General features: G+C 42.5%; 2 protein-coding genes and 1 long non-coding RNA gene across 6 annotated transcripts in view; 2 read left to right on the top strand and 1 right to left on the bottom strand.

Annotated features, from left to right (window-relative positions):
- The first annotated feature begins 469 nt into the window (after nucleotides 1-469).
- SLC39A3 (solute carrier family 39 member 3) lies at nucleotides 470-11,662 on the top strand. Of its 4 annotated transcripts, none has more exons than XM_074304342.1 (3): nucleotides 470-590; nucleotides 2,785-3,113; nucleotides 6,816-11,662. In XM_074304342.1, exons 2-3 carry the CDS (start codon nucleotides 2,904-2,906, stop codon nucleotides 7,554-7,556), a joined length of 951 nt encoding a protein of 316 aa, XP_074160443.1. In that variant the 5' UTR covers nucleotides 470-590; nucleotides 2,785-2,903; the 3' UTR covers nucleotides 7,557-11,662. The 4 variants fall into 4 exon arrangements, with proteins under 4 accessions (XP_074160443.1, XP_074160434.1, XP_074160461.1 ...); XM_074304333.1 differs by lacking the exon at nucleotides 470-590 and adding an exon at nucleotides 644-742; XM_074304360.1 differs by lacking the exon at nucleotides 470-590 and adding an exon at nucleotides 797-1,164.
- DIRAS1 (DIRAS family GTPase 1) overlaps nucleotides 2,986-13,646 on the top strand; it is a 45,104-nt gene continuing 34,443 nt past the window's right edge. Inside the window, exon 1 of the mRNA XM_074304448.1 lies at nucleotides 2,986-3,113. The gene's annotated coding sequence lies outside the window, so the exon portion shown is untranslated. The remainder of the gene's footprint in view (nucleotides 3,114-13,646) is intronic.
- On the bottom strand, nucleotides 5,042-13,499 carry LOC141563421 (uncharacterized). The gene is made up of 3 exons (XR_012488417.1): nucleotides 13,416-13,499; nucleotides 12,346-12,432; nucleotides 5,042-5,128 (listed from the first exon to the last, which is right to left on the bottom strand). It is a non-coding gene; the product is annotated as an uncharacterized LOC141563421 (long non-coding RNA).

The raw sequence follows: 13,646 nt of genomic DNA, 5'->3' as shown, positions 1-13,646 counted from the left end.
CAAGTTTAAAGGGCCGAGAGTTTGTTCCTAGGTGATGAAGTATCATTGTAGAGGGGCACATATGGGAGAGATGTTATGACGATAGAATGGATGGTACTTGGCAACAGATTGGATGTGGGGGGATGAGAAAGAGCAAGGAGTTCACCATATGAAACGTATATAATGCTGGGAGCTCTTTAGCCATCTTAAACCCCTATCTGCTGTTCTCACTTAGAGCCTGCCTTCTGGGAGAAAAGTGCCTTGAGTCGAAATAAATGTGAGCTATTGGGGTTAATTTCCAAAGGAAGACTTCCCCCATCCAAACACTGCGGTAGACTTATCCCTCTGGTTGGGTAAATAATTTGTGAAAGGCCCAAAGACGATTCAAGGCAGATTCAGCACTAGCTCTCTTGGACAGCTCTACCAAAAGTCGCCCCACCCCCCCACCCAGAACCTTTTCCATACAGGTAGCCGTTTCTCTCCGAGTCCTTTTCCTCGGAACACTCTTGCAACCCCTGGGGGTGAAACACTTTCTCTAAACCCCATTCGACTGGGTGCTTGAGTAGGCGGACGGTAGGTGCGATTGATAGTCGCCCAAGCCAATGAATAGAGTAAGTTTTTTTTTGGCATGAAAAGCCACCAATTGGACGGCAGCGTGGCGACAGGGGCGGGGTAAAGCGCCGAGAAGGGGGCGGGATCGCAAGCGTTGGCTGGCCGACGCTGGAGGCGGCGACTTGGCCGCGGGCGCTGTTTCTGGTGGGAAGTAAGTGGCGGCGTCGACCCGTGGACGGCCGGGGCGGGAGGCGGAGACCGCGGGCTGGGGCTATGGAGCAAGTGGGCCGAGGGAGCTAGGCCCGAGGGGCCAGACCCGCCGTCTCCACTGACTGCTGTCGAGCCTGGGTCTCCGGCCCTCCTCGATGTCGCCAGGCCCGACCCCACCCCTCGTTCATCCCGGCGGGATGCGACTGAGGGGCTGAGAAAGACCCTATAACTGGGGAGGAGGAGGAAGCGGAGACCCAGCGGAGTGGGGGAGCGGGGCGGAGATCCCGAAACCAGGGCGAACCTTCTCTTCCTGTCGCCGCTGATCCTCAGTTTCTTCTTTTTAAAATGAGGGGGTGGGACCAGAATCTTCCTTTCTGCTCTGAGCCTATGATGTAAAGGAGACACTTGTCCAAGGTCACCCAGGTAGTGAGTCAGCATTTGAACCCACGTCCTCCTGACTCCAGATAAGAGAATCCTTAACCCTACTCTTCAGGCTTTGAACCCATGGCAGCATCCAGAACTGGAAGGGCCCTTAAAGATCATCCTCCGTACCAAGCGTGGGTCCTCCCCTTACTAAAAGCACCGAGCACCTCATCCACAATGGTCTCAGGGGCCACCTTCCCTTCTGCGGGAGGCCTTTCTTAGCCCTCTCACTTGCTAGTGTCTATCCTTGTAAGGTTACATTGTAGATATTCTGTGTGCGGTTTGTGGTAACTATCTCATTGTCAGTAAACAGTGGAAAGTAATGTTAATAAGTTTGTGGTGGAGGTCATTCATTCCTTCCTTGTAGTGTGGTGTGAAAATTATTAAGCACCTACTGTTGGCCAGGCATTGAGGTAAGAGCTGGAATTTACAAAAAGAGGCAAAAGACACCTGCTCCCCCCCGGGTGTGGGGACTGTAACGGTATATTGGAGATAGTCTGAGGGAAATCATTGGAATTAAGGGGAAACTGAGGAAGTGGCACTTCAGGTGAAACCTGAAGTGTCTCTCAGCTTAGAATGAATGTAAAATCCTTGAAGGTAGGAGCTGTTTGTATTTTTTCTTTGTATTTTGCATTTTTTTTTCTTTGTATCCCAAGAAATTAGCTCAGTGCCTGATACACAGTAAGATCTTGATAAATGCTCATTGCTTAATTGATTGGGCTAAGGCACTGTGATTTTAAGTAGTAGAAACAGCATTTGAGTCCAAGAGCTTTGACTCTGAAGCCAATGCTGTTCCCACTATATTACATTTGCAAGGTTGCTTACCTGGAAGGAATTTTCAAAATCATTTTATCAAATTCCCCTCATTTAGACTTAAAGGAGGGGTCCACAATCAGTCAATCAGTAATCATTTAAATGCCCGATCCACAGTCAATCAGTAATCATTTAAATGCCCGCTCTCGTTAATGGTAGAGTTGAGACTAGAATCCAGGGTTCTTGACTCCTAGTATTCATTTCTGTAATTATAGTGATAACTGACATTCATATAGCAATGTGAAGTGAAGTGCTTTACACACAGCCCCATACAACAAATATAGAAATTTAGGCTTACAAGGCAGCTAAATTGTCCCAGTAATGTCTTAGCTTGTCTGAGTTTCAGCTTCTCTTTTGGTGAAAAATGAGGTACAATTAGTTTTGAGTCCCTCCTAACTGGCACTTTTCTAAGCTCATGGGAATGAGGGTTGGGAGACAGCTTCAAAGAACATTTGTTCCAGCCTTTTACCTTATAGATGTAGAAACTGAGGGTCAATTGGGACACATCCAAGGTCTCACAGGTAGCGGTGGCAGGTGTTTTTAATTCCGGACAGAGCCAAGATTCAAACCCAGGTCTTACTCTGAATCTGTGTTTTTTTGTGATATACCACAAATATCTTGCAGTGACTTCCTTTGAGAGTCCAGGATTTCCTCCATGTTATCATGAGGAATTGGAATAGCATTTTAGTGGAGAAATTTAGATGGCAGGAAATGCAGTCATTCCTTATCCCTCAAAGTTGATGAACACCTCATGACATGTGGTTGAAGAATATGTAACCTTAATATTTTCTTGCTTGACATTCACAGCTGCTGCTTGGAAGCATGTGTCCCTGGATGCTTCTCTGGGGCCTTTAGCACTTCCAGAGTGTTGGCCTGTACTACATTTGGTTTGGGACACCAGCGGGTGGGCGGTCCTGGCTGTCAACATGACGAAGATCTTAGTAGCCAAGTTGCTGTGTTTGGTGGGGGTGTTTATCCTAATGCTGCTTGGCTCCATCCTGCCTGTGAAGATCATCGAAGCTGATTATGAGAAAGCCCACCGGTCCAAGAAAATCCTTTCTCTCTGCAATTCTTTTGGAGGCGGCGTTTTCCTGGCCACCTGCTTCAATGCCTTGCTCCCTGCTGTGAGAGAAAAGGTAGGAATGCTTGCTTATTGGGATGGAAGTTTTCAGCAAAGGTCCCTCAGTGATTCATTCGACAGATTTCAGAGTACCTACTATGTGCTTGACACTGAGTGTAATATTATAAGAGATCTAAAAGAACATAAGACAAACTTGGGCAAAAGTATTGAACCTTTCTGGCCATCACAGTTTCCTCAGTTTAAAATGAGTTGATTGGCATCTTCCTTTAAGTTTCTTTAAGTTTCTTCTGACTCCCACTTTATGATTCTGTGACTAAGGTAGGGCCCTAACCAGTACATGGTTATCTGCCAGCACATCCCAAAGACTTAGCTCTCAGATCTCCAAGATGGGGTTGTGGCCACGTTCCTTCTCAGGTTGCCTTGGTTCCCAATAAGGAGTAGAATACAGCCTGAAATGGATCTTCTCAGGTCTATTCAAGGAATTTACTGTCATCTACAAGTTTACTTCAGTTTACCGAAAGTGCTTTTCTCCCTCCCCTTAATGATCCTAGGGTTTCAGGAAAATGAAAAGACGCTCTTCCTCATAATCGGTTGAGGATTTCTAGACTGTAGATGACCTTACACAGTCTGTTTCAGCTGGAGGTCTCTTCCAGTTCTGACATTCTGTCTTCAATGTTCTAATGTGTTGTTGTTTTTTTTCTCCCACCCTGACATAGTATATTCTGTGTTTTAAGGAGCTTTCTATTTCTGACATTTTATGTTCTATGTTTGAAGGTTCTGTCTATTTCTGACATTGTATGTTTTTTTTTTGTAAGTGTCCTTCGTACTGTGGCATTATGTTTTATAAATTTCTGTCTATGTCAAACATTCTGAGATCTGATTCTGCTCTTGAATTATTTATCTTCTAACTGGGTAGCAAACACACACGTGCACACACATATGCACGCACACACATGTAACAACACAGGTCAGAATATGATAAGCCAGAAGCATTGGGCAGACAGTAAATCTAAAAGGGATATAGAAGGAGAGAACACTTTAGGTTGTAGAGGGCTCAGGGACAGGTTCCTAAGGGGATGGGGCTTGAACTGGGTCTTGCCAAAGGGAAGAGGATTGAATAGGCAGAGAAAGAAGTTTTCTAGCTCAAGGGCATTTCATGAACAAGGTGAAAATGAGCTCCATGTTTCAAGAGGGACAATGAAGAGACTGTCCTAACCAAGATGGAGCATTCATGATGACAAGTTATGGCTCCAAGTTTGGAAGTGTAAATATTTAAGAGAATTCCATATTTATTTTCTTAGTGTCCTCCATGAAATATTCTACCATATTTCAAAAATGATAACAATTGAGCCCATATGTCATTGATGTTTTCTACTAAGATGTATCTTTTCCAGGCCCTAGGGGATTAAAGTAAGCTCAGTGGGCATAATTCAGCTAGGTATCTGTGCTCTGGTTCTGATCACAGCTGTCCTCAGTGTTAACTTCCCTAATTCTGGTGTATATGGGGGGGGCAGCCAGAGCCTTGACCCCAGACCAACAAAGACCACAGTGAACGCCTCCACTCAGCACAGTGACATCCATCTTGAGGTAAGAAAGATCCAGGAGCAGATCTCATGCATGTTACTGCTGCAGTGTTTGAGACTCAGTTGGCCTCTTCCTGTATTTAACTGATCATTCTCACCACTCACTCATAGTTTCTTATCACCACATATATGCTTGTTTGCGCCCTGAACTGGGAAGTGCTGGTGCAGTAAACTACCACTTGATTTGGCTGTTTCCTTTGGCCCCATTGTGGCAGCAGTTTCCTGGGAGATAACTGGAATGTTGCTCAAGGATTTGCCTGTGCCTTCTTCTATCTCTGTGCCCAGTGGCAGCCCGCTGCCCAAGGTGCTAATAAGTTTTTCTGACCCCCTTGTGTCACAATTTGCTGTTTGCCATTCTTGTGATAGCAGCTCACCTCTGTTCAGAGTATGGGACTGAAGGGTTGAGGGCTAGGTTTCACCAAGGTTTTCAATGGGACATGATAATGAATGCTGGTAAAAATATTGAGATTTCTCTCCTTTGGCTGTCCTGCAATGAGAATGAGAATGTGTCAGCATTATTGGAAGCATGTGTGGTTGCACTTTTCTAAAATCCTTATCTGATCACATATTATTCTTGTGTTTTAGAGTAATTTACCTATTGGACTAACTTCCATGAAACAGGGATTGTCTTATCTAAACTTAATAATTCCCTTGATATCTAGCACAGCACTCTGGCTCCTAGTTCCTTTTCCAGAATTTCACCCAGTAGATGGTTTAAAAATATTTATTGAATTGAATGAATTCCTGGTTTCCCCTCTAGAACATCAATTTGCCACAGAAATATCCCAGATTAATTACTTGTGGAAAGTGTAACCTTGTTGTTGTTTTTACTGTCATTGCTGAACTCCCCCCTGGGCTAGTTCCCTATGAAGGACAATGATTTTAATAACCTTTTTTTTTTTTTTTTTCCTTGGTCTTGAAATCTGTAAGTTTACTTTGAAATTACCCAGGCTCCAGACCTAAGAGTCACCTTTGACTTTAACCCTTCCATATAGTCAGTCACTAAGTCCTATTAATACTGCCTTTGTAAATTTTCATTCCTCTTCCCCTTTTTTATATATTTCCACTATTCCCATCCTGGTTCAGGTCCTTTACTTTATACCCAGATTATTGCAATAACCTTAGTTGTTTTTAATGAGTTTAGTTGTTTGCCTCACTAATCGTCGTCCTGATAAACAAAATGAATATGTTGATCCCTGTTTAAAACTTCTCAGTTTCTTTCCATGCTGAAGCTAACTGTCTTAGCATGACGTTCCAGATCCTCCACAGTTTAGGCCCTACCCATCTTTCTTTCTTTTTTTTTTTTTTTAAATAATATTTCACTCATTCCTGAGTTACATGTCAAGAAAATTTTTAGTATTCATTTTCACAAGATCTTGGGATCCAAATTTTTCTCTCTCTCTTCCTTCTCTTTCTTCTTCTTAAGATATTCAGTTTGATATAGTTTATACACATTATTATGTAAAACATGTGTCCATATTAGTCACAGGTCCTACCCATCTTTTTATTCTTATGTGTTTCTAGTTTCCTAAATGAACTCTCCATTCTAGCCAAAATACTATCTACATACTATCTGCTAACTTACTATCCCACTTATTATCCCATTATCATTTTTCCTGTTTGATCATAGGATATCCTTACCCCTTCCTACCCCTTTTCCTGTTTATCCATATTAAAACCCTGTTAGCTTTATATTAAAATCGTTTTTAGCTTTTTAGGACCTGGTTCATGTCATGTCCTCCAGGAAGCCTTCAATAATAATCCAAGACTCTTTGTTCGTATCATTCAGTCACTCAGCAAATGAGGGATAGTAATATATGTAAAGTGCTTTGCAAACAAAGTACAATATAATTAGTAATTATTATTACTAGCTATAATTATCTTATATTGCCTTGTGTTCTAATTACTTTGGTATTTTCCTTTGCCCCTATTAATGGCAAACTCCTAAAGCACAGGTGTGTATTTCTCTAGAATGTCTCACACAAATGAGGGGTCAGTAAATGTTTGATGAATGCATGAATGAATGTCCCATGATGGCCTTTCCTCAAACAAGATCTGTTGCCATAGTGGCCTTTGTCTCAGATACTATGTGATGAAGTTGTTTTTTTGTGAGGATGGACACAATTGTTTTACTCCTGAGTCTTTTATGATTTTTCTTTTGTCCTTTGCTTCAGCTTCAAGAAGTTCTGAAACTTGGAAACATCACCACAGATTATCCCTTAGCAGAGACCATTATGCTTCTGGGGTTCTTCATGACTGTTTTTGTGGAGCAGGTCATTTTGACCTTCAGAAAGGAGAAGCCCTCATTCATTGACCTAGAGACCTTCAATGCAGGCTCTGATGTGGGAAGTGACTCAGAGTACGAGAGCCCATTTATTGGAAACTCCCGTGGACACAACTTTTACCCAGAGCATGGTCATCATTCCCATGGCCATGGCTTAAATGTTCAAGAACTCTCCCGCTCCAGCCCACTCCGTCTCTTCAGCCTCGTGTTTGCTCTTTCTGCCCATTCTATCTTTGAGGGCTTGGCCTTGGGCTTGCAAGAGGAGGGGGACAAAGTCATGAGCTTGTTTGTTGGTGTGGCCATTCATGAGACTTTAGTGGCTGTGGCTTTGGGGATCAACATGGCGAAGAGCTCATTGCCGATGAAAGATGCCGCCAAGCTGGCTGTCACAGTGAGCTTGATGATCCCTTTGGGCATCGGGATTGGTGTGGGCATTGAAAGGACCAAGGGTGTGGCCAGCAGTGTGGCCTCTGTGCTACTACAGGGCTTTGCAGGAGGAACTTTCCTTTTTGTGACTTTCTTTGAGATATTGGTGAAAGAATTAGAAGACAAGAATGATCGTCTCTTGAAAGTTCTCTTTTTGGTCTTGGGTTATGCAGTACTTGCGGGACTGGTCTTCTTCAAGTGGTAGGTGTGATGAGAAAAGTTTCACTAAAGCACTTCAACCCTTCTATGGAGGCTCCAAGAAGGTAGAGCCCAAATCTGAAGGAAACTCCTTCCTCTTCTCCACCTCCCTGTCCACCAGCCTTCAAAGAGGAAGACCTGCTGCCTGTGAGCAGCTTATACAGAAGAGGGAGTATTTCCTCACCCCAATTGCTCAACGTCCCTGCACGTTGGGCCTTCAGGTGGTGCTGAGCATGTGGGCTGCCTGTGTATGCTTATCTGTTAGAACTTGATATCCGGAGGGTATCTGTGGCCTGGCAGAGAGTTTTCCTGTAGGTTGTAATATTACTCTCCAACATATATATATATATATCTATCTATGTATCAGGTGTGTGTGATACTATTTACTTTTGGTGAAAAGCAATGTGACCTCATGACTGAAGACCACAAAAGGGGACAAGAAGTACAAGTTGAAATGAAGGCTGGGAAATGGATTGGGTAAACCACCACTCAGCAGTTAAAGCAGCATGTAGATGTTCCCTTTTTCTTTTCTCCCCTTTCCCTTTTCTCTTTTCTTTTCTTCTCTTTTCTTTCTTCTCTTCTCCCCTTTCCCTCTTTTCTTCTCTTCTTTTCTTCCCTTCTTTTTTTCTGTCTTTCTGTCTTTCTCTCTCTTTTTCTCTTTCTATATCTCTTCTCTCCCCCCTTCTCCCTTTCCCTTTGAGTTAAAAGCAGCATCATTAATATATGGACATCTCCGGTCTTTGGCCTGACTTACACCTGACCCCTCAGAAGTCTCCTCTGCCTTTGTTTCTATATGTTCTGACCATCCTGGAAGATGATGATCCAGGAAGAACATTTTTGGAAGGGTTTAGGTAAAAAATCCCAGTAGCAAAGGTCACCAGAAGTGCAGTAGGGTTGCTACTTGAGCACTTTACCCACAAGTAGCTCCACTTTAGGTCAGTTACCGGCAGTTAGATGGAGTGTGCTTTACTTGCTAAGGTTATGAGCTTACTACTGGTAGGAAAAAGGGAAAGGGGGGTGGTGTACACATTCTCCTTCCTGCCCTAGATTTGTCAGCTTTTAAGCAATCGTGTTTTCTGTTTTATGCTTTCTTGCTAATTTCACAGGAATTTTTCTTCCTGCTGATGACTTGGGGCTACCAGTTTATTCCAGTCAGTCAGAAGGTGTTGATGAAATCTCTGGGGGGCCCAGCCACAGCTACATACCAGGTTGTCACCTGGTTTTTAACCAGAAAGACATGAATTGCATGGCTTGCCCAGGAAATATAACTTGGAGGCACCTGAGAAAAAAAGGAATAGAGGTTGTGCTCCTCAAATATTGTAGGGAAATGGCTTTATCATCTTTATCAACTGAAAATCAGGGTATGTCTTTGTCCAGTTTAGTTTTTAGTTTTAATTGCACCAAAGACCTGAATTAATTCATCTTTGTTGCATTAAATTAGTTTGGAGACTTCGATTGGCACAGCTTCCAGAAAGCTTATTAGAAAGAGGCAGAGCCTGGTAGATTTTTTAACCCTTATAGCCTCTTTAGTTTCCTTCATATTTTGTCTCCCTGGTTGTTGGGATCAAGAATTAGCTTATTCATTCAGTCCATAAACTCCCCACAGACAAAAACCCCACCAAAACCTCAAAGCTACAGATTGATACTCCCACCTCTTCAGAGGCTAACAGGGTCTGGGAAGTAGGTTGAGATAGACTTGAGGCTTCCCTAGTTCTAGTCTTTAGAGCTGCTCTCTGATGATTTGCTATTGAATCAAAGGAACCAGTGGAAAAAAATGCATTCCTCCAAGGTCTCTGTCTTTTTTGGCTCTTGATGATCTAATTTTCAGGGTCTAAACTTTGCCTTTTCTATCTGGTTCAAAGGAAAGGGCCCTGGGCTAGGAGTCAGAAGGCCAGACATTGCCACCAGCTTTCTGTGATACCCTTTGGCAGGTTATTACTGCTCTCTGAGCACCTTAATCTGTAAAAAAGAGGTGATTGGACTAAATGAGCTACTCATTCTAACACTCAGATATGTTCCAACTTCTCTTCCAGGGCTAATAAACTATATTCTTCATTTCTCATCCCCTTTAGTCTCTGAAATTCAAAATCTTTAATCCCATTAAGCTCTCACAGTCTGTTCTATGTTTTTAACTTAAAACATAGTCCCTTAAATCAGTTCTGACCCCTGATTATGGTGCCTCCCTCACCAGCTGTCAGCACTAATAGAAACTATCCAGCCAGTATTTATTCCCAGTTCAGGGGATCTGGAGGCTTTCCTTTGGGTATTTTTTACTTTATATCCGTTGTGTTTTCCCCTCTTCTGTTCCCCATTCCCTTAGTAGATGTGGGAAGATGAGACTTCTATCTGACAAAAGTCTGCAGTGCTGTCTGCATATTAATTTCCTAGTGGCGTGCTGTATTGCATCGTTCCCCACCCTGATCTTCATGTGCTCCTGAACTCAGTGGTTGGTTTGCAGTTACTTATCATGGACCAGTGGTTGTGCCAACTTAGACTAATTAGTTACCTTAGCTATTTTCAGCATGTAAATAGCAGCTCTCTAGTTTTTGGATTGCTTAAGATTAGTTAGACTTGGGGGAGGATTAGAAAAACACTATACCTTTCTGGTCCTCCTCCATAAAATTAGGGGGGATTGGGCTAAAATGCCCCAGGGAGGAGATGATTTTTTGGCCTTCCACTCTGCCTCCTTCCTTTTTAATCCTCTTCCTTAACCATGGCAGAGGAGCCTATGGGTTTGGGGAGTTGTCCTTTGAAGCTCTTTTGGTAATTATAAATAATATAGAACTTAATAGTGACTTCTCTTCAAATTTAGTGGGTAACTGTAAATAGATATTTATGTGAATTGCCCTCAGACTGTTATTCCTTAGAACTTTGCATCTAAAGCCCGGGGTTAAATTTAGACATAACTGAGATTTAGTGGTTTTGTGTGTTCAGATAATGTTTTGATATGTTTTTGTTGGATACTACTCTCCTGAGACAATTCTGCCAGCTCTGCTTGGAGACTCCTGATTTCAAATATCAGAAGGAGAATAGACCCTCCCTTCTTTGTTCTTAAATGAATAAAGCACAATGTGGCCTTGGGAGTACTTATTATGCTCTTTGAACTTCCATCACATGATGACCATTGACCACTACTCTGACACCTTTGAGCAGCCCCCATGTCACTAGATGAATTCTTCTGCCTGGAGCTTTAGGGGAGAGATTCAGAGACTGATCTGGAGACAACTGAATAGGGGGAGCTGCTAAGGGTTGGCTTGGTTTTTTTGTTGAAGACAGTGAAAGGTAAGAGGTTTGAGGTTCTTCTAGCTGGCAAAGGATCAAGTGTCATTTTAAAGAGTGTAACCACAGAAATAGAGGTTCTGCTAGAAAGCCACTTGTGCCACTGCCTTTGCAGCAATATCACAAGGTGGCAGTTGTATCATGAAATGGGCAAGGCTGCCAAGAATTCTATGAGTGGGTTTTTCTGGCTTCTTAGGAATTTCTCCCAAGAAGCAAGTTTAACCAGTCCAGAGAACCTCTGCTTGTTAGCACATGAGAAGATACAGGATTAGTCTGCCCTGGTGGCTCTTAACCGTTTTCTTCTGCTGCTGGATCAGAGACTCAGAAGAAGCATTCGCCCTCTGGAGTAGTGAGCCACGTGGGCAGAACTGCCTCTTGCTCATCTCAGTACACTTGCAAAACTGTTGTCAAGTCACTGGGGTGAAGGGGAGTCACCTTGGGACTGCCAGGAAGCTTGTTTACCCTGTTGGAAGCTCACCTTCCCTACAGTTGGCCTATTTACCATACCGACCATCTAAATCAGCACAGACAACTTCTCCAGCAGAGCTGGCCCAGCTTCCCTCCTGGTGCTTTTGCTGTTTTCTTGGTTCTGATTGGAAGTACCCAGCCCCAGCACCACAGTTAACCTCCTTCACTTCTTCAGCCTGGCAGCTGGGGGAGGATTAGAAAAACACTTTACCTTTCTGGGCCTCTTCCATAAAACTAGGGGGGATGGGGTTAAAATTATCTCTAAGGTCCTTTCCCTAAAATTTTATTATTCTGATTCTGTAATTCTCTGGTTTATTTGCTGTACATACTAATGAGTGAATATTAAGTTCTTTCCAGCACCAAATCACACATTTGTATTATATGTAGTCTCTGGGTATGTATGTGTGTGTGTCTGAAAATGTGTGCACATGTCCCCACAATTAGAGCCCTCTCAACATTGTGTAATGATGTGTTTGGTCTACCCAGCTGTGAACAAACTAGCAGTTATTCATACCTGCAGCTCTTCCCTCCCCTTTGCCCAACTCAGCACTCCTCCATTTCCTATTGTCCCTCTCCCTCTCCCTCTCCCTCTCCTTCTCCTTCTCCCTCTCCCTCTCTCTCTCCTGTATTCTCATTTCTCTAGGAGCTCATATGAAACAGAATTGTGCCAACAGAACCACCGATTTAAGTTTTAAGGCGCCAAAATGTGGAATGGGATCTGTCTCCTTCCTTAATGAATTCATTTAATCTCGATCTTGCCCTGATGGCTGCCTTCCTTGTGCTAGAGTTAAAATTAAAAGGAAATTTCCCATCTGAATAGCCAGCAGCATTAATTCTATCTATGTTGCTGACTGGAATATAGTATCTAGAGCTGTTTGCAGCTGGAGTTGCAGCTACCTGTTAGCCTTATGGAAAAGAGATTGCATTGGCAACCTCAAACCTGGCTTTCCACTTTGGGCTCTGCTTAATTTCCTAGGCTCAAGGCCTTGTATAATCATACAACATACAACAGAAGGAAGGGAGGTACATGATCCAGCTTTGCTACCTACCATTGGGCGAATCACTTCTGTAAGCCTTAGTTGTAAAATGATGCAATCTGTAAAGCTTCTTCCACTTCTAAATCTACAGCTTCTTTTCTGTAAAATAGTCATTGATCTTTATCTAGTATTTTAAGGTTTCCTAATTTTCCTCATAATAATCTTATAAGGCAAGTAGGGCAGTTAGCCCCATTTTATAAATGAGGAGCTGAAGGGCCATAATTTAAGAAGCTTATCCATGGTTAACTAGGAAGCATTACAATTCAGCTTCAAAGCCAATAAATTCAATTCTAACAAATATTAATCAAGTGCCTTCATACTGTGTTAAGCCTTTGTGTCACACTAAAACAAAGGGGTTGGACTAGATGAGCTTTAAGATTGCTCTCAATTTTAAAGGTTTAAAAGTGGTTCTATTAATTAATGGCCATAGAGAATTTAAAAGTACTAATATTCCCTGGTCAAATTTTATGTTAGGATTCCTTCCCTCTGTGTTGTCTAGAATTCAATTTGTAACCATATTAAGGATGAAAAGCAGACTGGGACAGAACCACATTTAACTGGAACCCCAGTGGAGATCCATTTAAAGACATTGGGATGAGCCTTTGTTAGAATAAGAACAAAAGGAGTATTGGTTGAAACCTGGAAAGCTTCTGATGATGAAGGGTCCTGAATGCCAGGCAATGACATTTTCGGAAGCCACTGAAGATTTTGGGGTAGAAGTTACATGGACATATATCTGTGTATAAGGAAGATTAGCCTGGCATTGATTTAGATGAATTACAAGGGGAAGAAAGCAGGGGTAGGTAGATCTTGCAATATCTCCTCTCTGCCATTTACTAGCTCTGTGACCATAGGCAAATCATGCAATTTCTCAGAGCTCCAGGTTCCTCCTTCCATGTAAAACAGAGTTAATAATACTTGTATTGGGGACAGCTAATAAACTGGATAAAGCACTGGTCCTGGAGCCAAAAAGACACATGTTCAAATGCAGCATCGGGCTCTTAAACAGCTGTGTGACCCTGGCCAAGTCATTTAACTCCGATTTAATTTTCTCAGTAAAAGTTCCTAAAAATAGCACCTACCTCCCAGAGCTGGTTTGAGGTCCCAGAGTGATAATGTTTATAAAGTACCTAGTACACTTAAAAACAAAAAACACACATTTTGAGAAATGTTAACTAAAATTAAATACTTCACTTACCTACTTCACAGAGCTACAGTGAAGGCAGTGTTTTGTAACAATGGAGCTCTGTTGGCATGATTTATTGGTATTACTTTCTCTGACTTGTAAAGCAGCAAAATGAAAATGCAGACCT

Source organism: Sminthopsis crassicaudata, chromosome 1 (assembly GCF_048593235.1).
Source record: "Sminthopsis crassicaudata isolate SCR6 chromosome 1, ASM4859323v1, whole genome shotgun sequence".
Taxonomy (NCBI): Eukaryota; Metazoa; Chordata; class Mammalia; order Dasyuromorphia; family Dasyuridae; genus Sminthopsis; species Sminthopsis crassicaudata.
This window is presented reverse-complemented; position numbering and strand designations above follow the sequence as displayed.

What these genes read in the sequence shown, in the direction of transcription:
- SLC39A3 (XM_074304342.1), top strand. Translation starts at nt 2,904, where the DNA reads ATGACGAAGATCTTAGTAGCCAAGTTGCTGTGTTTGGTGGGGGTGTTT. An exon ending in TCCCTGCTGTGAGAGAAAAG is followed by an intron (nt 3,114 to 6,815) that starts GTAGGAATGCTT and finishes CCTTTGCTTCAG; the next exon opens with CTTCAAGAAGTTCTGAAACT.